Here is a 16936-nt window from a genome sequence, read left to right as displayed (position 1 = left end):
AAGCCAAAACAATGGTCCGAAAAGTGACTGCATGTTGTCGACCTTAGTATGCAGTTATACTTTAAAATTAGGGTGGTTTTTTTAACAATTCCTAGGAATGATCTATATGTAAAAAACATTCAACAAACGTTAATTGAACATTAGTTTGCTAACTATATGGGCAATTCCACGCTAAAGTGGACATGGAGTGAAAAAATCAAATCATATTATTCCTTATATATTAAGATTGTTTTCAATGTAAAAATGTCTGGAGAATCCAAATCTGATAAGTAAAATATTGTAAAATAAATGGATGTGTTTGACTTTAGCTATTTTATGAGGATACCGTCACACTAAAAATATGACACTTCCGTAATACACACTATGAATTTATGTACAGCAGCCATGTAATTGAAAGTAATATTCTTTTTATAAGTGTTTTTGTTTTACCACTAACAAAGTACTACACTTCATAATCCACTTTAATGAACAAAATTATTTTTTTAGATTTAGGGGAAATTAGAAAACATAGAATCAGTTTGTAATTCCGTTACCGAAAACAAACAAAAAGTTAGACTGTATTATTCATTTATATGTAATCAAGGAATCAACTCATATTCTCTGAGTATATGTTAATGTACATAATCAGACACATTTACTTTCAAATTCATACATTATTAGTAAAATTATATAGCTGTAAACATATGTAATTCCGTTACCATAGGTATGTAATTCCGTTACCGTCTTTGCTATATATTGTCAAGAAACACTTTAATATAAACCTACATAGTACTAAAATGCTACACTCTTATCCATATACACCAATACATCAAGTGATGTAACAATAGGAAGATATACAAAATCTTTTTTAAAAATCCATATGGTAATAGTACTAGTAGTGGCTCCAAATGCATTTGCAGAACACCCATAGCAAATATAAATGTCATCCATTAACAATATAGAAATTATCATAATGATGTAACTATGTAATACGCTAGTACTGCACTAGTGCTTGTCATGGGCAGAAGTGAGACTCGTCATGGGCAATATAGAAATAAAGAAATTAACAGTACTACTTAAAAGCTTCATTATGCTGACTAAACATCTGCAATATCCATGACAAAATTCAAGTTATAATCGAAATCTGCTAGAATTATATTGGGGCTCAAAATATGAAGTAAAATATGGCCTGCCATTATGATTTTTTTTAAATAGCATGCCAAAACAAGAAATATGGCTTGTTCTGAAACAAAAATGGCCTGCTGTAAATAAGACAGCACAACGTGAATGTAGGGTTTGGGACAATGTGTGGAAAATTAGGACCTCTGATGTGTAGTTTAGAGCATTATAAAATTAGAATGTAACAGAATTATGAGCTCGGCCTCAGCTAAATAGAAGTTGAGATGATCGTATGTACATCTGTTTTTTGAAAAATGACGCGATTTTGAGTTAATTTTAGCAGGTTATTTCACTTGCAAGATTTAAAAATAGACTTCTTTTCACTTTTTACAGGCCACTATTTCAAGCCCTGTACATATATCTTTAAACATATATAGGGGACAGAAAGTGGAAATGTAACATAACATATCTACTTGAAGCAAACTTTAATGTTACTTTATCCAAAGGCATTTATTGACTGTACATGTATTTAATAATTTATATTTAAATTACAGGATATCCAGAAAATGGAAAGTATCATTCTAATTACCAACATTATGCTTTTAAATGTATATAATGGGCAAAAAGAAAGCAACCGTTTTATAGTGTTAATCCTGTCTTTACAAGGAAATCTAATCTGAGTAAAATTCTTAAAATGGAAAGATGGCATGTTTGGTTGGCCAAAGAAGAAAATACTGGTGTTTTGAATGTTGTCATGTATGTTACCATATTATTTTATTATTAGGCATAATATCTTTCACTTATCGTAATACAATCTAGATGTTTGACGGTCCGTCTATATAATTTTAATTGGCCTGTGTTCCTTTGACCTGGTGTAATTCTCTTTGTTATTAACAATGTCACTGTTTAATAATTTTTTTCAATTGCTGTCAAACATTTTAAACATTTACTATGTAGTATGTACACAGTTTAGCGCTAGTTTAAATCTCCACTCATATACATGTACGTGTACATGTTACCGATATTGAAACTAGTTATTATTTGAAATATTAATATGAATGCTTAAAACAAGTATACTGAATTATTATTTAACTTATAAAATTATGCAACATATTTGCAAATCAAATTTAAAGTAAATAAATATTGTTTTTCAACAGTAAATTCAGAGCGGTAATTCCGTTACCGAACTGTGTAATTCAGTTACCGGCATTCAATGTTGTACAACAAAATTATGAAAAGATAATTTGTAATATAATTTCTATTTTGTTAATCACAAGTCATTAGGTCATCATTCCATCATGAAGATAAATAATTATTTCATCATACTTCACAGAGTTTGTTGATGTTTTGCGGTGCCTGTAAAAATGGTGTCCGTTTTTACGTAATTCCGTTACCAAACTTTAATTAAGTACTCATGCACTACACCTTGCAGTAGGGAGTCTCACTTCTGCCCATGACAAGCACTAGTGCAGTACTAGCGTATTACATAGTTACATCATTATGATAATTTTTCTTATGTTGACTAGCTGAGTTTAATGCCTGAAATATCTCTCCAACTCGTAATTCCGTTACCGTGGAATTGCCCATATATAAGACCATAGATCAGCCATTTCTGTTTAGGAAAATGCATATAAAATTAATTTGTACTCACAGGAAGCATAACTGATGTTGTAGCAGTAGGTTGTTTTATTTCTTATTATCTAGGTGAGATGTGTCGGCAGGGGTGCAGAAATGGAAAATATTTCACTAGCCCGCAGGACCAGAACCAACTAAAATCTACTAGCCCGCCAGAATTTCTACTAGTCCGCCAGCTTATAAAAAATATACTTTTGTTTAGCAGTATTTTAAAAAAATAATAATATCTATCTATCTATATCTATATCTATATCTATATCTATATCACTGGCCCCCTCCGACACACACACTTTTGTTAATCTAGTAGCAGCAGCAGCGATGGTTTATATATATATATGTGTATGTGCCCACCACTTTTTGTCACCTTCCTACGTCAATGTATGTATGTATATGTTTCGGCAACGCTAGATTCCATTTTGTCCAATTTCCATTTTCGCTATATATATATACACACACACAGACACACATACATACATATATATTTAATGACAAAAACATTAAGGACACTTGGTAAGTTATCAGCAGCACGTGACAAATGAACGAAATCAAACCCCAAATCTTGATTGACAAATCAATACATGTTGATATATTATGATCACGACTACGTTATTCACATTTCTTTCATATAGATTTACAAAATTCAAGTGACGTATTGCAAGTATTTAATAGAAAATATATATTCAAAACACAAATAATTTTTAGGAATTATTGACCTTTGACAGACCCTGTTTCCTGGGAATTAGGCTAAATCGGAACCACTATCAAAACGGAATCATTTATGTTGGCGAAAACGGAACCGATTTGGCTATAACAACACCTCATTATAATGACGAAAATGAGATTTTAAATTGTTTGGGTTTTTTTATTAATTGTAGCTGCATTTCAGTGTATTGGTGAAATTGATTGCATTTCACTGACTTCTAGCTAGCTGCTAATACTTCTGACCTATATAGACATAAAATTAAAAAAACAAAATAATAAATGATTAATGTAAATGCTGCTGTTTTATTGAAGATATCATCTTTCACAACTTGTAATGATACTGTTTTAGCCATACATTTTTTTTTTTTGTTCTGTTTTAGCCACATAGCCATAGATTAACATTGTGGTGCCGTTTCATCCAATGCTAGGTTCCGTTTTGTCCAGTTTCCATTTTCGCCATATCCCGTTTCCGGAATGTCGCTCTTGCGCAGTTCAGAACTTCGAAGTCATCATCTATTGGCAATGTGGTGCATGTATTGTGTATTTCGACATCATCCTAAAACAAATGTTTTGGAATTCTTGCACAGCTGATGCAGAGTCGCGGATTCAAAGCCAGAATTTTTTTTTAATAAAAATAAAATTATAATACAGTAGCCACTAGAACTATAAACAATGTGTCTACTGCTATATTAGACACCTAGTAGCCACTAGAGCTATAACAAATGCGTCTAATGCTATATTAGACACCTAGTAGCCACTGGAGCTATAACAAATGCATCTAATGCTATATTAGACACCTAGTAGCTATATTAGACACCTAGTAGCCACTAGAGCTATAGACAATGTGTCTACTGCTATATTAGACACCTAGTAGCCACTAGAGCTATAGACAATGTGTCTACTGCTAATTAGACACCTGGTAGCTATATTAGACACCTAGTACAAAGCCTGGGCTCAGTAATAAGAAAAGTGCTGTAATACAAGAATACAACAAACAAAAGCTGATGATGGTTACATGGTTTGATTCTGTTCAGGGTGTTAGTATAGATCTGTTACTAAACCCACTGATAGGATACTTGGTGGAGTGAGTATTGATTAAATCATACTGTAATGTATCGGCCTAACGTCATAGATAGGATCCAAGCTGATGTTTGGAACTGGATACTAAGACAAAGTCTATAAAATGGTGTAAAATATATTGCAATTGTTTTAAAAGCAATCTTAAAATCTCAGTGGTCTTGTAATATATCAAGCAGTGAAGCATCAATATTAATATGCATGCTCGTTATGAGAATGGAACAAACAACTTGTATGTTTGGTGAACTGAGCTGTCGGTAGTGTGAATGCCACATACACTAACGTGGAATCATGTGTATACATAAAAGTATGTGCTTTGAACACGTGCATTGTATTTTTCAGAGATCATGCAGAACCGGGGTTCTGGTTATGGCAAGGTTGGTTCCAGGTACCAACCGTATGGACGAACTACTCAACAGCGGGGTGGTGCTTTTATTAATGAAGGCAACCCCAGCATAAGAAATATGCCTTTTGGGCATGGCACATCAGTTGCTCGTGAATACAAGTCCTCTAGCCGGGCAAGCACTGCATTACTTGATTCACCCGAATGGGGCAGTAGGTCCTTGGATCGTGGCTTCCAAAAGCGAGAAAGTAGGCAGCATGATGTTGCCGCTTTCGTACCAAAAAAAGAATTTGTTGACTCGTACGAACGAACTCAAGACCGGCTTGGTGAAGGAGACTTTGACAGGGGTGGGGACATACGCTTCGATAGTTACCAGACTTCCTCTCAAGGTTTTGAAAACCGAGACTCGGACAGAAATAGGAGTTACGGTAGGAAGGACCAGAGTAGAAGCTATGATGATCTGGACAGCTATAGAACCTCTGAGAATCGGTCTCACAAGAACTGGTTGGATGAAGAGCCATATGAGAGTTTGTTAAGTAGAACTAAAGTAGACATTGATAGTTACCGAACTACCACTGGAGGCACTTCCAGTAGTTTCACTTCATTCGGCAAAACGGAAAGGTACCAAACATCAGATAGCCATAGACTGATGAGCAAACCGATTTTGTCTCAAAGCACATACAGTAGGCCAGCTTTGAACACGCAGACGTACGATTCCCCTAGATATTCAGGTACACAGGATTCTCGCAGTGACTATTATAACAAGGGCACGAACAGAAATTATGACAAGCCACTGGATAAATATAACTTTCAGGGTGGCACTGGGAGTACCTTTGATAACCGCAGCACATTTGGTAGTAACTCCTCGAAGATGCTTAATTTTCAAAACATTGACAGCTACAGTACGTCGAATAAGCCGACCGACTTCAAGAGTGTCTTAGAAAGAAGAAGTCGGCGAGTGGACAGTTACAATAGAGGTGGTGATCGCATGAACGAGGACGATAATGTGTGGAGATCAAACTTAACCAGCAGACTGGATTATGTCATTCGAAGAAATACTGATGAAGATTTCACTGACGACGACTCCAAGGTAGTTGCCTCTAGAGGTCAGATCAGGAATATGGATTTTGTTGGAAATGTGTCAGCTTTCAACCAAAATCAGAATGCTAGTCAGATGCGATCAAGAAGTCAAGGGCGACAAGAGGGATTGTTTGCAAAGAGTCCAAGCAGACAAGACATGCAGCTCGAAAGTTATTTTACACAGAAATCAAATAGGCCAGAAATGTTTGTACAAGAAGACTCGTTACCACGGAAACAAATGGGTTTTGATACCAGACGACAAGACGTGAGGAGCATGGTTAAGGAAGGTAGCATGTTTAAGAGACAGATTGTGCGACAGCAAGAACGAGAAGGAAATAAGCAATTTTTTTTTAAGAAACGCCAGGAGATGAGAGGCATGGGACGTCCCCTGCTAAGAGATATAGAAATGATAAGTGAAGAAGACGACCGAGGAAGACATGGTTTCAAAGAAACAAGAAAAGATTTCAGACCACTGCGCAGTACAAGAAGCCTTGAAATGCTAAGAAGTAACCGTAGAATGATGCCAGAGCAGAACATTGATCAAGGACACCTTTCAGCACTGAGCAGTCAACAGAGAATGATGGAAGATCGAAAAAAACAGGAAGAATTGAGGCAAATTGGCAAGTTAAAGATGGAACAGGAAGTAGCACGCAAGCAGTTGATAGAGAAAGAAGCTCGAGCAATGGCTTTGAAAAATCAAGTGACCATTGCCAAACAGCAGGCTCAGGAGAAAACCATCTTAATGCAAGCCACTTTGATGAAGCGGCAGCGTCAGATTGCAGAACTTATGAGGAAGCGACAAATGTTGAGCCAGAACTTACGAACCCGAGCTCAGACTCGGCTCCATAGCAGTTCTCTGGTTCGTACAATGAGCCAGCGATTAAAAGACCGAGCAAGACTGCTTGAAACTCAAAGACGCAGTTTGGAAATAAGGGTAAGAATTTAGTTTATTATGTTGTTGAAAACAAGCTTGAAGAGTGAGTGATGTAGAGGCTCCGTATGATTTACCATGACCATGTCAGTCAAGTTGAGATCAGACTCACTAATGGTCAAGTGCTTCTTGTAGTACATGGGATCTGCATATTCTGAAAGGATACATGGTGGACAAAAGTCGCTTCCAATGTATGGATGGTTTCTCTTGATTACGTATTTGTTTTGTCATTATCACAAGTATGAAAATGGTTCTCTTTGGATTTTTCTCAAATGTGAACCTTTTAATTTCATGGTCACAGACAAGATTTAATGTCTACAGTGATAGAAATAAGCAAAACTGTTGACTAGTCCACCGATCAAGTACATCTAGAAATCTACTTGTTCGCCAATATTTTCACTTGTCCAAATAAATGGTTTGTTTCATTAAGTGCAAAGACAATGTTTTTTACTTCTCAAAATGAAACTGCATTGAAATTTTTTTACTTGTCCATAGCACAACCATTAAGGTAAAATTTGTTTGTCCAAGCAGATTTTCAGTTTGGACAAATGGACAAGTGCTTATTTCAAACACTGGTCTAGTGCTTACAAAGAACAGCTACTTTAGTGGATATGATTTGATTACTTCCACTGATCACGTTTTTAATATTGGCACTGCTAACACCCCATATATTCATACATTAACCTGACTGTGTAAATACACTCACATGCATTAATATTTTTTTAAGAATTGGATGCAAAAAATGTATTACTCCCTTTGTCAAGTCAAAAGATGATATGTTGATAATTTGAAAACAAGTTGGCAGTAAATGGAAAACTGCTGACATAGCCAGGGCTCACACTGGAACACATTTTGGTTTAGCCAACTTTCAGATATATAGAGGATTTCCTGGAAAATTATTAAAATGTGGTTGATTTAAGGAGCATTTTACTAGCCAAAGACTAAAGGTTGTAGCCACTTTGTATAAAATTAGCAAATGGCTAATTTGGCAATGGACAGGGTGAGCCCTAATATTCGTATATTTGTTAAATCGTGCGATGTCATTGGCATATGTTGACACTTTACAGTCTACAATAGATGAGCGTGAACTGGAAATGTGTAAAATGTCAGTTGACCCAGTATGTGGTATGGCAATGTCATTGCACACTGTATCTGGAATACCAGTGTTTGTTCAGACAGTATCTCATTTGCCAATAGTATACCAGTGTTAATTCACACTTATTTGTGAGTATTAATACACGTAATGTTTGTTACGCCAAGGACAGTTTAGAGAGTGTTTGGAATACCACGGTCATTCTTGGTTTCAGGGTTGAAATTTAGGTGGGTTTTTTACCAGTATTCCAACGGAATAGTGAATTTTAAGAAACACTATTTCTATCCCATATAAATTGCACGGCAAAATAACTAGGCATGTACAACACTGCTCGCTTAACCAGTTACCTTATGTTGCGCAACACAAAACGGCACAACGATCAAGTGAGTGTGACTCAATATATGTTCCAATGAGAACTAGAATCGAATGCACCCAGCACATTACTTTAATTCAGTAAAGTTGTTTGATTCGTAAAAAAAACAAAAAGAAAAAAAAAGGTTTCAAGACTAGCGTAAGAGCGCAGCAAGTGAAGATGGAATAGCCATGTATGAATTTTTCAAATTCCGTGTTGTATTGCAAGTTTCATGATGGGATGCAGGAAGATAAGCAAGTGAAGATGGAATAGCCATGTATGAATTTTTCAAATTCCGTGTTGTATTGCAAGTTTCATGATGGGATGCTGGAAGATTTGATTTTAAAACTCGATATTTGCCAAATAGCAGAATAGTGTATATTTTCGATCCCTCGATTTAACCCAATATTTGATATGTCATGAATTGGAGTTAACACACCTTCTAATATGCTAACTTAGTTCACACGATATCTGGTATTGCAGTATTGACCATTTAACACAACGTGGTATTGCTGTATCGGCCATTTAACACCACGTGGTATTGCTATATCGGCCATTTAACACCACGTGGTATTGCTGTATCGGCCATTTAATACAACGTGGTATTGCTGTATCGGCCATTTAACACCACGTGGTATTGCTGTATCGGCCATTTAACACAACGTGGTATTGCTGTATCGGCCATTTAACACAACGTGGTATTGCTGTATCGGCCATTTAACACAACGTGGTATTGCTATATCGGCCATTTAACACAACATGGTATTGCTATATTGGCCATTTAACACAATGTGGTATTGTTATATCGGCCACACTGTATCTGATAAAGCAGTGTCGATTTATAAATTTTTAGTTTGGCAGGATCAGCCACACAGTATGTGATATGGTAATGTCGGATAATACATTATTTATCTGGTATATCAGTTCACACTACTGCTACAGCAGTATCAATTCACAGTGTATGGTGGGAGAGTCGTGTGCAGCGACAACACTGAACATAATTCAGACAGTGTGTAACGATAAGGATCATGTCTTCTAAGAGATATTTAAAAGATTCGCTGTCACTTTTGAAGTGTCACATAAAAGGCAGCCTGAAATTTGGACATTGCTGTTTTAGGATACTGATGTTGGATTGTCAGTAATGTGGCTCTAATTCCATTATCGGTCACTAATAGGTTGGTATCAGTTGTAATGTCTAACTCCTGAGATATTCCTGGTCGGCTTACATAGCAGAGTACATCTGATGTCTTCACATTTTATTAACAGTTTCAACTACAGCATTCTTGGAAAAAAAAGAAGAAAAAAATACATTTACAGGGCTGCATTCCATGTTGAATTCAGGTTTTCATTTTGGCTCTATACCTATTTTATGTGGTCATCACATGTCTCAGGTTATCATCACATGAGAACAGGGACTATTCGTGTCTTTTTGAAAAAACCTCAAATTTAACACCATGGGAGGGGAAATATACCGGTAGCTTTGGTGTTAATCTTGCCTAGAAAACAAGTTTCTGACAGTTTAATGGTAGACTCAAGAAAAGCCATTTCTGTTCACAACACTGCTAAACATCTGGTTGGTTCAGAATTGGTATTCTGTTTTACATCATCAGTAAAAGTCTGGTGAGCTGATACTTTAGACATTGTTAACCTGACTGCTTACATTTTAGTCACGCTTGCTCAGAAACCGGAATGTTGCTCGTGGTGTCAGAAGTGATCGAGGACTGCCAAGAAAACGCAGAGCATCAGTCGAAAAGGTTTGTTTTAAAATAGTAAACGTCAGTAAGTGTTTTTCTAAATAGTAAACTGAGGGTTTAAAAATTAAATTACTTAACAGCATCGGTCAAAACAAGATTGGTTTAAAAATATTAAACAGCATCGGTAAAAAAAAAAAAAGGTTTGTTTAAAACAATTGTTAAACAGAACATCAGTTGAAAAAAGGTTAGTTTTAAAATACTAAACAGCATCGGTCAAAAAAATTGAAATAGTCAATGTCTTCAGTCAAAAAGTAAAAAATAAACAGAGCATCAGTCTGTTTTAAAATAGTAAACGAAATTCAGTTGAAAAGGTTAATTTTAAAGCAATGGATAACTTCAACAAATAAGTCACGTTCTCAGTACTATTTAATTGACTGGTCTTACAGCTGAGTACTGTTTTAATGACTGGTCTTACAGCTGAATACTGTTTTAATGACTGGTCTTACAGCTGAGTACTGTTTTAATTGACTGGTCTTACAGCTGAGTACTGTTTTAATGACTGGTCTTACAGCTGAGTACTATTTAACTGACTGGTCTTAGTACTCTTACAGCTGAGTACTGTTTTAATGACTGGTATTATAACTTGATATTGGATGTTGATGATATATTGTTGACTCTTTCTTTTTTGCAGCGTGACAGAAAACGGAATGTGTCTGCAGAAAGCCCAGGAAAAGTGTTAGTAATTTTAAAAAAAATTGTACTCTTATAGAGATTATTTTGTTAGTAAGTATATGAAGAGTCCATGGGAAAAATTATCCAAATCACATTTTTATAAAATAGAGATTATTTTCACTATTCTAATTTATCGACTGTATGGTTTCATTGGGTACTTGTGAAGCAAGTTAAAATTGTTATGTTGTTCTCCCAGTAAACAATTCTGCTAGCCTTCATTGCTGAAAAACATATTTACGTTAAGAAAATAATTATCAATGTCCACAAGACTAAATAAATTAAATAAATTCCATAATATTATATTTAAAAAATAAAATCAACAAAAATGTAACATGTTCATCAGTAACATCAGTAAAGTATTCAACGTTGTTTATGAGACGTGCATCTGAACACATTTGGGCAACCTTTAAAATCAATATTTCTCAAAACAATCCAAATGTGACTGATAGTTTTTTCTGTGGACTCCTCCCATTTGTCCTGAATCTACCACCACTGTTGTATTACTAAACAACTATGAAAATGTGTACAGAATCAATTACAGTGCTTTATTGGTAAACTGATTCTAGTCCAGTTGTAGCATATTCTTCAATATTGCCCATATGGTTAAAAATATCTTGATACATATCAAAGTGATACATTCCACTAGAACGCCAAGTGAGACATAACACTTTTGACATTACATGATGACGTCATCAATTGGCGCACAACCTTACAGGAACATCGACGAAACGAGATGAGTGATATAAATTAAGATCGATTATGGGTAATAAATAGGATATTAAACTCGCTGCCATTTCATATCATGTTTATGGCCCTCTTGAAATAATTTTCATTGTCACTCACTAAAGCTCGTGATAATTAAAAATTATTTCACTCGGGACATAAACATGATACGAAATGGAAGCTCGTTTAATATCCTATAAATACTGTTTGTGTTGTAAACATATTGGACACATACACTAGTAAGAACCTTTCTAAAACTTTACTTCGGAAGCTGAGGTATTGTTTTCATGTTGGTGTTTAACATTTGAATCTACTTGTTTTCCAGCCCAGTGCATTGTGATGTTTGCAGCACAGACATTTCTGTGCCATTCAAGCAGCACATTCTGTCAATCTCACACAAGGTAGAGTTTTTCAAGTTAGCTAACGTTACTTGGGTTTTTTAACACATCGTAATATGATAAGCAATATAAACCCTAAACTTCTATAATCAGTAATGACATGGTACATGCTGGACAACGTGCGATAAACCTGACTTGATGATCAAGGGGAATGTACTACTAAGCATTTGTCCTGGTCTTACACAAGTGTAAAAATGTACCACAGGTATTACTTGCAATACAGAATTGGTGATCTTTTTGTATTTATGTATTTTTGTTATTAATTGCTCAACAGAGTTCACCTGTAAAAGCTTATAAAATGAACAGACTTGTTTAATGTTATATTGCAGTGATTCTAAGATGGTACCATTTGTAGAACTTGGTAGCTGAACATTAAAATAAACCTCAACTATATTTTTCAATAAGTAAAATAAACCTTCACTAGGTTGATGCATATCTTGATGAACAAAGTAATTGATTTACCTTCTTTGTATGTCATGATTACCTATCTAGAATTGCTTTGTTTTTTAACTCTCATTTAGAATAAAGTGAAGCAGCAAGAAAGTCTGCATGCGAAGAATGCTGAGTGAGTATGATATTAGAGTTTACGTACGTTTACACACAGTATTATCAGTGATAAAACGGGCTCTGGCTTACTAACACCCTGTTTACATTTACACAAGGTATTATCAGTGATAAAACGGGCTCTGGCTTACTAACACCCTGTTTACATTTACACAAGGTATTATCAGTGATAAAACGGGCTCTGCCTTACTAACACCCTGTTTACATTTACACAAGGTATTATCAGTGATAAAACGGGCTCTGCCTTACTAACACCCTGTTTACATTTACACAAGGTATTATCAGTGATAAAACGGGCTCTAGCTTACTAACACCCTGTTTACATTTACACAAGGTATTATCAGTGATAAAACAGGCTCTGCCTTACTAACACCCTGTTTACATTTACACAAGGTATTATCAGTGATAAAACGGGCTCTGCCTTACTAACACCCTGTTTACATTTACACAAGGTATTATCAGTGATAAAACGGGCTCTGCCTTACTAACACCCTGTTTACATTTACACAAGGTATTATCAGTGATAAAACGGGCTCTAGCTTACTAACACCCTGTTTACATTTACACAAGGTATTATCAGTGATAAAACGGGCTCTGCCTTACTAACACCCTGTTTACATTTACACAAGGTATTATCAGTGATAAAACGGGCTCTGCCTTACTAACACCCTGTTTACATTTACACAAGGTATTATCAGTGATAAAACGGGCTCTGCCTTACTAACACCCTGTTTACATTTACACAAGGTATTATCAGTGATAAAACGGGCTCTGCCTTACTAACACCCTGTTTACATTTACACAAGGTATTATCAGTGATAAAACGGGCTCTGCCTTACTAACACCCTGTTTACATTTACACACGGTATTATCAGTGATAAAACGGGCTCTAGCTTACTAACACCCTGTTTACATTTACACAAGGTATTATCAGTGATAAAACGGGCTCTAGCTTACTAACACCAGGGCTTCTATAATTTTTATAAAATTCATTAGCCATGGGATCAGTAATTTTTAAAATTTACTGGCCACAATTAAAATTCCACCAGCCCTACTTTACTTCAAATAAATACAATTTTACCAATAGTAATAATCAGATATGTCACCTAAAGAGGGAGATGGAGCTTAACAACACTAAGAGTAGGGGCGGGAGTGGGGTTAGGATATTCGTATTTACAAAATAGACTTGCATGCAGCATTTGACAAGTTTTTTTCACTAGTCATTGAACATGGCAGTAGTAGTTTTTTACTAGCCCAACATTGAATATCGTTAACCATGGAAGTGGGGCTACCATAATCTAGAAGCCCTGTGACATTCTGTTTTACATTTACATAACCCAATGTAAGCATTGAAAATGATTTTGAGGACAACTAAATTAACTGATATAAATCATGCACATAGGTGACCTGAGATTTGTTTGTAACCTTGTGATAATTGGTGCACACTTTGACACACTTGACGCTTGGGGTCTCAATCAAATGTTGTTCACCTGTTGTCAGTATAAAAACACAGGATATCATATGATTATATTATTGTGCGAGACGGTGGTTTTTAATTTGTAATATCTTACTATTTAAAGTTTTGTTATGAATATCATTTATAAATGTAAGGAAAAGTGACTGAATCGTCAGTATTCGGTACTAATGATATGATTTATATTCCAGGATGTTTTACTGTGAGGCGTGTAATTTTAAAGTCAAAGGACCCTTGGAATATCACAATGCACTAAAACAACATGAGGTACTAATCGATTTTGGTTTTAGTTAGTCGGAGAGTTAACTCATTTTTATCCACAGACACTTTGTGCTTGACGTAAAACATCTTTCAAATGTGTGGAGTAAGATATAGGATATAGTTTACTGATAGAGTGCACATACGCTTTGTAGGTCATAGCATCTAGTCGCAAATGCCAGCAATAGCGTCCTGTTTTGTGTGTTTTACACTGAGGAAAGTTTTATACAAGCGCTCACAATGAATATCACTATATGGACGGGACATATTGCCCCACAGTGCAGTCGGGTATGTGTTCACTGAGGTTGGTGCACTTATAAGAATTACATAATGATGACAAACACATATGTTTCTTATTAGAAAAAGGATACTACAAAAACTAACAGGAAGTTGATTATCATAAAGGAATGTCATTTAATTTGATTTCAAACTAGAATATATACATACACAAACAGAAAGAAAAATTGTTTCACTCTAACTTTGCACACATGCCTGCCCAACATGTTTGGGAAGTCTCTATTTATTGGATTCAGAGCAAATATTCCTTTCATTTGTAGAATCGAGTGAATGCCATAAAGAAGGGCTGTGAACTGTGCATTGTTTCATCGTTCGCCGACGGTAAAGAACTTGACAAGCATCAAGCCAGCTTGCAACACCAGAAGGTTATTAGACTCAGTTTTATAGGTTGGGTGCCCAGCCATGTTGGCATCAGGGGTAATGAGAAGACAGATTCAGCTGCCAAGTCTGCTTTGGATTTGCCTTTCGACTTGGCAACATGGTTGGGATGGTGTGATTATGAACAAGGTTCATGCTGTCAAGCCAGTCGGGAGAGTGGCATTCCTCCTATAGGCAGTGCAGGAAGGATGAAATTGTCTTGTGTCGTGCTCGAATTGGTCATACTTACTTGACTCATTCATTTATCTTGAAGAAAGATCCTCCACCTCAGTGTGAGCACTGTCCGTGTCTTCTGACGGTGTGTGGGGCATGATGTAGCCCAGTGGTACAGCGCTCGCTCGATGAGCGGTCAGTGTGGAATCGATCCCGTCGGTGGGCCCATTGAGCTATTTCTTGTTCCAGCCAGTGCACCACGACTGGTATATCAAAGGCCGAGGTATGTACTACCCTGTCTGTGAGATGAATGAATGAATGTTAAACGACACCCCAGCACGAAAAATACCTCGGCTATTGGGTGTCAAACTATGGTTAAGCAAGCAAATAAGGTGATCATTCAGTTTTACAGTAGCACAATACCAGTCACTTGGGTCTAACTCTGATGAAACCTGTGTCGGGTATTAGATTCAGTTTTATTGCAGAATGCATTAAATATATTATTATTTACTGTTTTATTCCAGTTGCTGAATGTTTTGAAGAAGCCAAAAACTCCAGAAGTGCAGAAACACAGGTTGGTTTAATTGGCAAAATAATTTCATAGCATAGTATTTTACTAAATGGTTGTAATAGTTTTTTTCTTTTTTTTCTTTTTTATCCCACTGCCCCCTTTCCTTTCTCTCCTTTGACTTCCACCTAATTTCTTCCCGATCTGCCAGCTCCTAGCTTTCAACGTCTTTCACTGTCCACCTCCACATCCCAGTCCTCCATCCGCAACAGGTGCTGGTCTCTTGTGACTATCCATGTAACCCACCTGCCATGTCCCATCAGCTTTTAGTTGAGGGGCTTAGTCTGAGCACTTCGGAGAGTGTTCAGTAGTTACTTTTGGCATTGTTAAGAGATACTTGTAACCACCTACTGTGCTCCCCTACTACCGGTGTTCATTAGTTAGAGCCATGGGTCAGATCGACTTTATTAGCGACAGAGGACGAGGATGCCAGATGGATATAGGGAGGTACATAGAGACTGCATCTGTGGAGGACATGTAGACAGTGTATGGTGTGGACAGCTCAGAAGACCGAGTCAGAGGAAAGTGACAGACAGGGTTGAAACAAATTGAAATCGTAGGAGAAATTAGAAACTTTTTTATATAAGACTACATTTGTGACTTATACATCGATAAATTCCTAAAAAATGAGAAACAATTCTTATAATTACAAACAGTACAAGAAGTGTACCTTAAAACACTCAAAAATAATTTCTTTCGTTCTTACCGTCAGCCATGTTCTGTAAATAAGCGTAGGAATACATGTATACATACTATTGGATGTTTTGGGGTTTTTTTTTAACAGAATAAAAACAAATAAAAAATATATTGTAAATTTTTTTTATTTATAACATGAATATCTCATCCAGTTTCCCTTATTTTTTTAATCGAGAAAACAGGTCACTTCCTTGTTCTATTTTTAAAGCGATCACCGAACTGGGTCATTGGGCTTCTCGCCCATCCAGCTAAAAATAGTTCCAATCGATCTTGGTCTTCCGTGATGACGTATTTTTATGAGGTTTATGGAAGGATAACGCTTGGTTTTTTAGTGACGTCAGCCAATCAGAATACAGTAAATCGTATAAATTCGGAAAGTTTGTAATTATATTAAGATAATGAGAATGATAGGCAGAGGGTGATAGATGAGAAAGATGAATGAAAGTGTGAGCCAGCTTTGACGGGATTTGAACCACTGTCGTCATCTTGATTGTCCAGCAGCTTATCAACTAGACCACAGAGCTAATTGTTTCATGTATTACTTTTGTTTCGTATACATAACCTGATCTTTTACATTTTGTTGGTTAATAAAGACAATTAGGTGAGAAAACCCCAAACATTTCAGTTCCAATGGTAGCTTGAAAGTAATCACACTGGTTATAACTAGTTACATGTTTATAATGAGACAAG

The 16936-nt window shown here is 36.0% G+C and overlaps 1 protein-coding gene across 1 annotated transcript in view; it reads left to right on the top strand.

Moving 5' to 3' along the window:
- The window catches only part of LOC121384462, a 36319-nt gene that overhangs the window by 5260 nt on the left and 14123 nt on the right, over positions 1–16936 (top strand). Inside the window, exons 2-9 of the mRNA XM_041514864.1 lie at positions 4855–6869; positions 9979–10065; positions 10697–10740; positions 11786–11861; positions 12380–12423; positions 14088–14163; positions 14712–14816; positions 15507–15556. Of these exons, the coding sequence (XP_041370798.1) occupies positions 4860–6869; positions 9979–10065; positions 10697–10740; positions 11786–11861; positions 12380–12423; positions 14088–14163; positions 14712–14816; positions 15507–15556 (2492 nt within the window). The 5' untranslated portion in view covers positions 4855–4859. The remainder of the gene's footprint in view (positions 1–4854; positions 6870–9978; positions 10066–10696; positions 10741–11785; positions 11862–12379; positions 12424–14087; positions 14164–14711; positions 14817–15506; positions 15557–16936) is intronic.

The sequence above is a fragment of the Gigantopelta aegis genome, chromosome 10 (genome assembly GCF_016097555.1).
Source record: "Gigantopelta aegis isolate Gae_Host chromosome 10, Gae_host_genome, whole genome shotgun sequence".
In the NCBI taxonomy this organism is placed as follows: Eukaryota; Metazoa; Mollusca; class Gastropoda; order Neomphalida; family Peltospiridae; genus Gigantopelta; species Gigantopelta aegis.
Note: the sequence above shows the minus strand (reverse complement) of the source record. Positions and strands in the feature narration are given on the sequence as shown.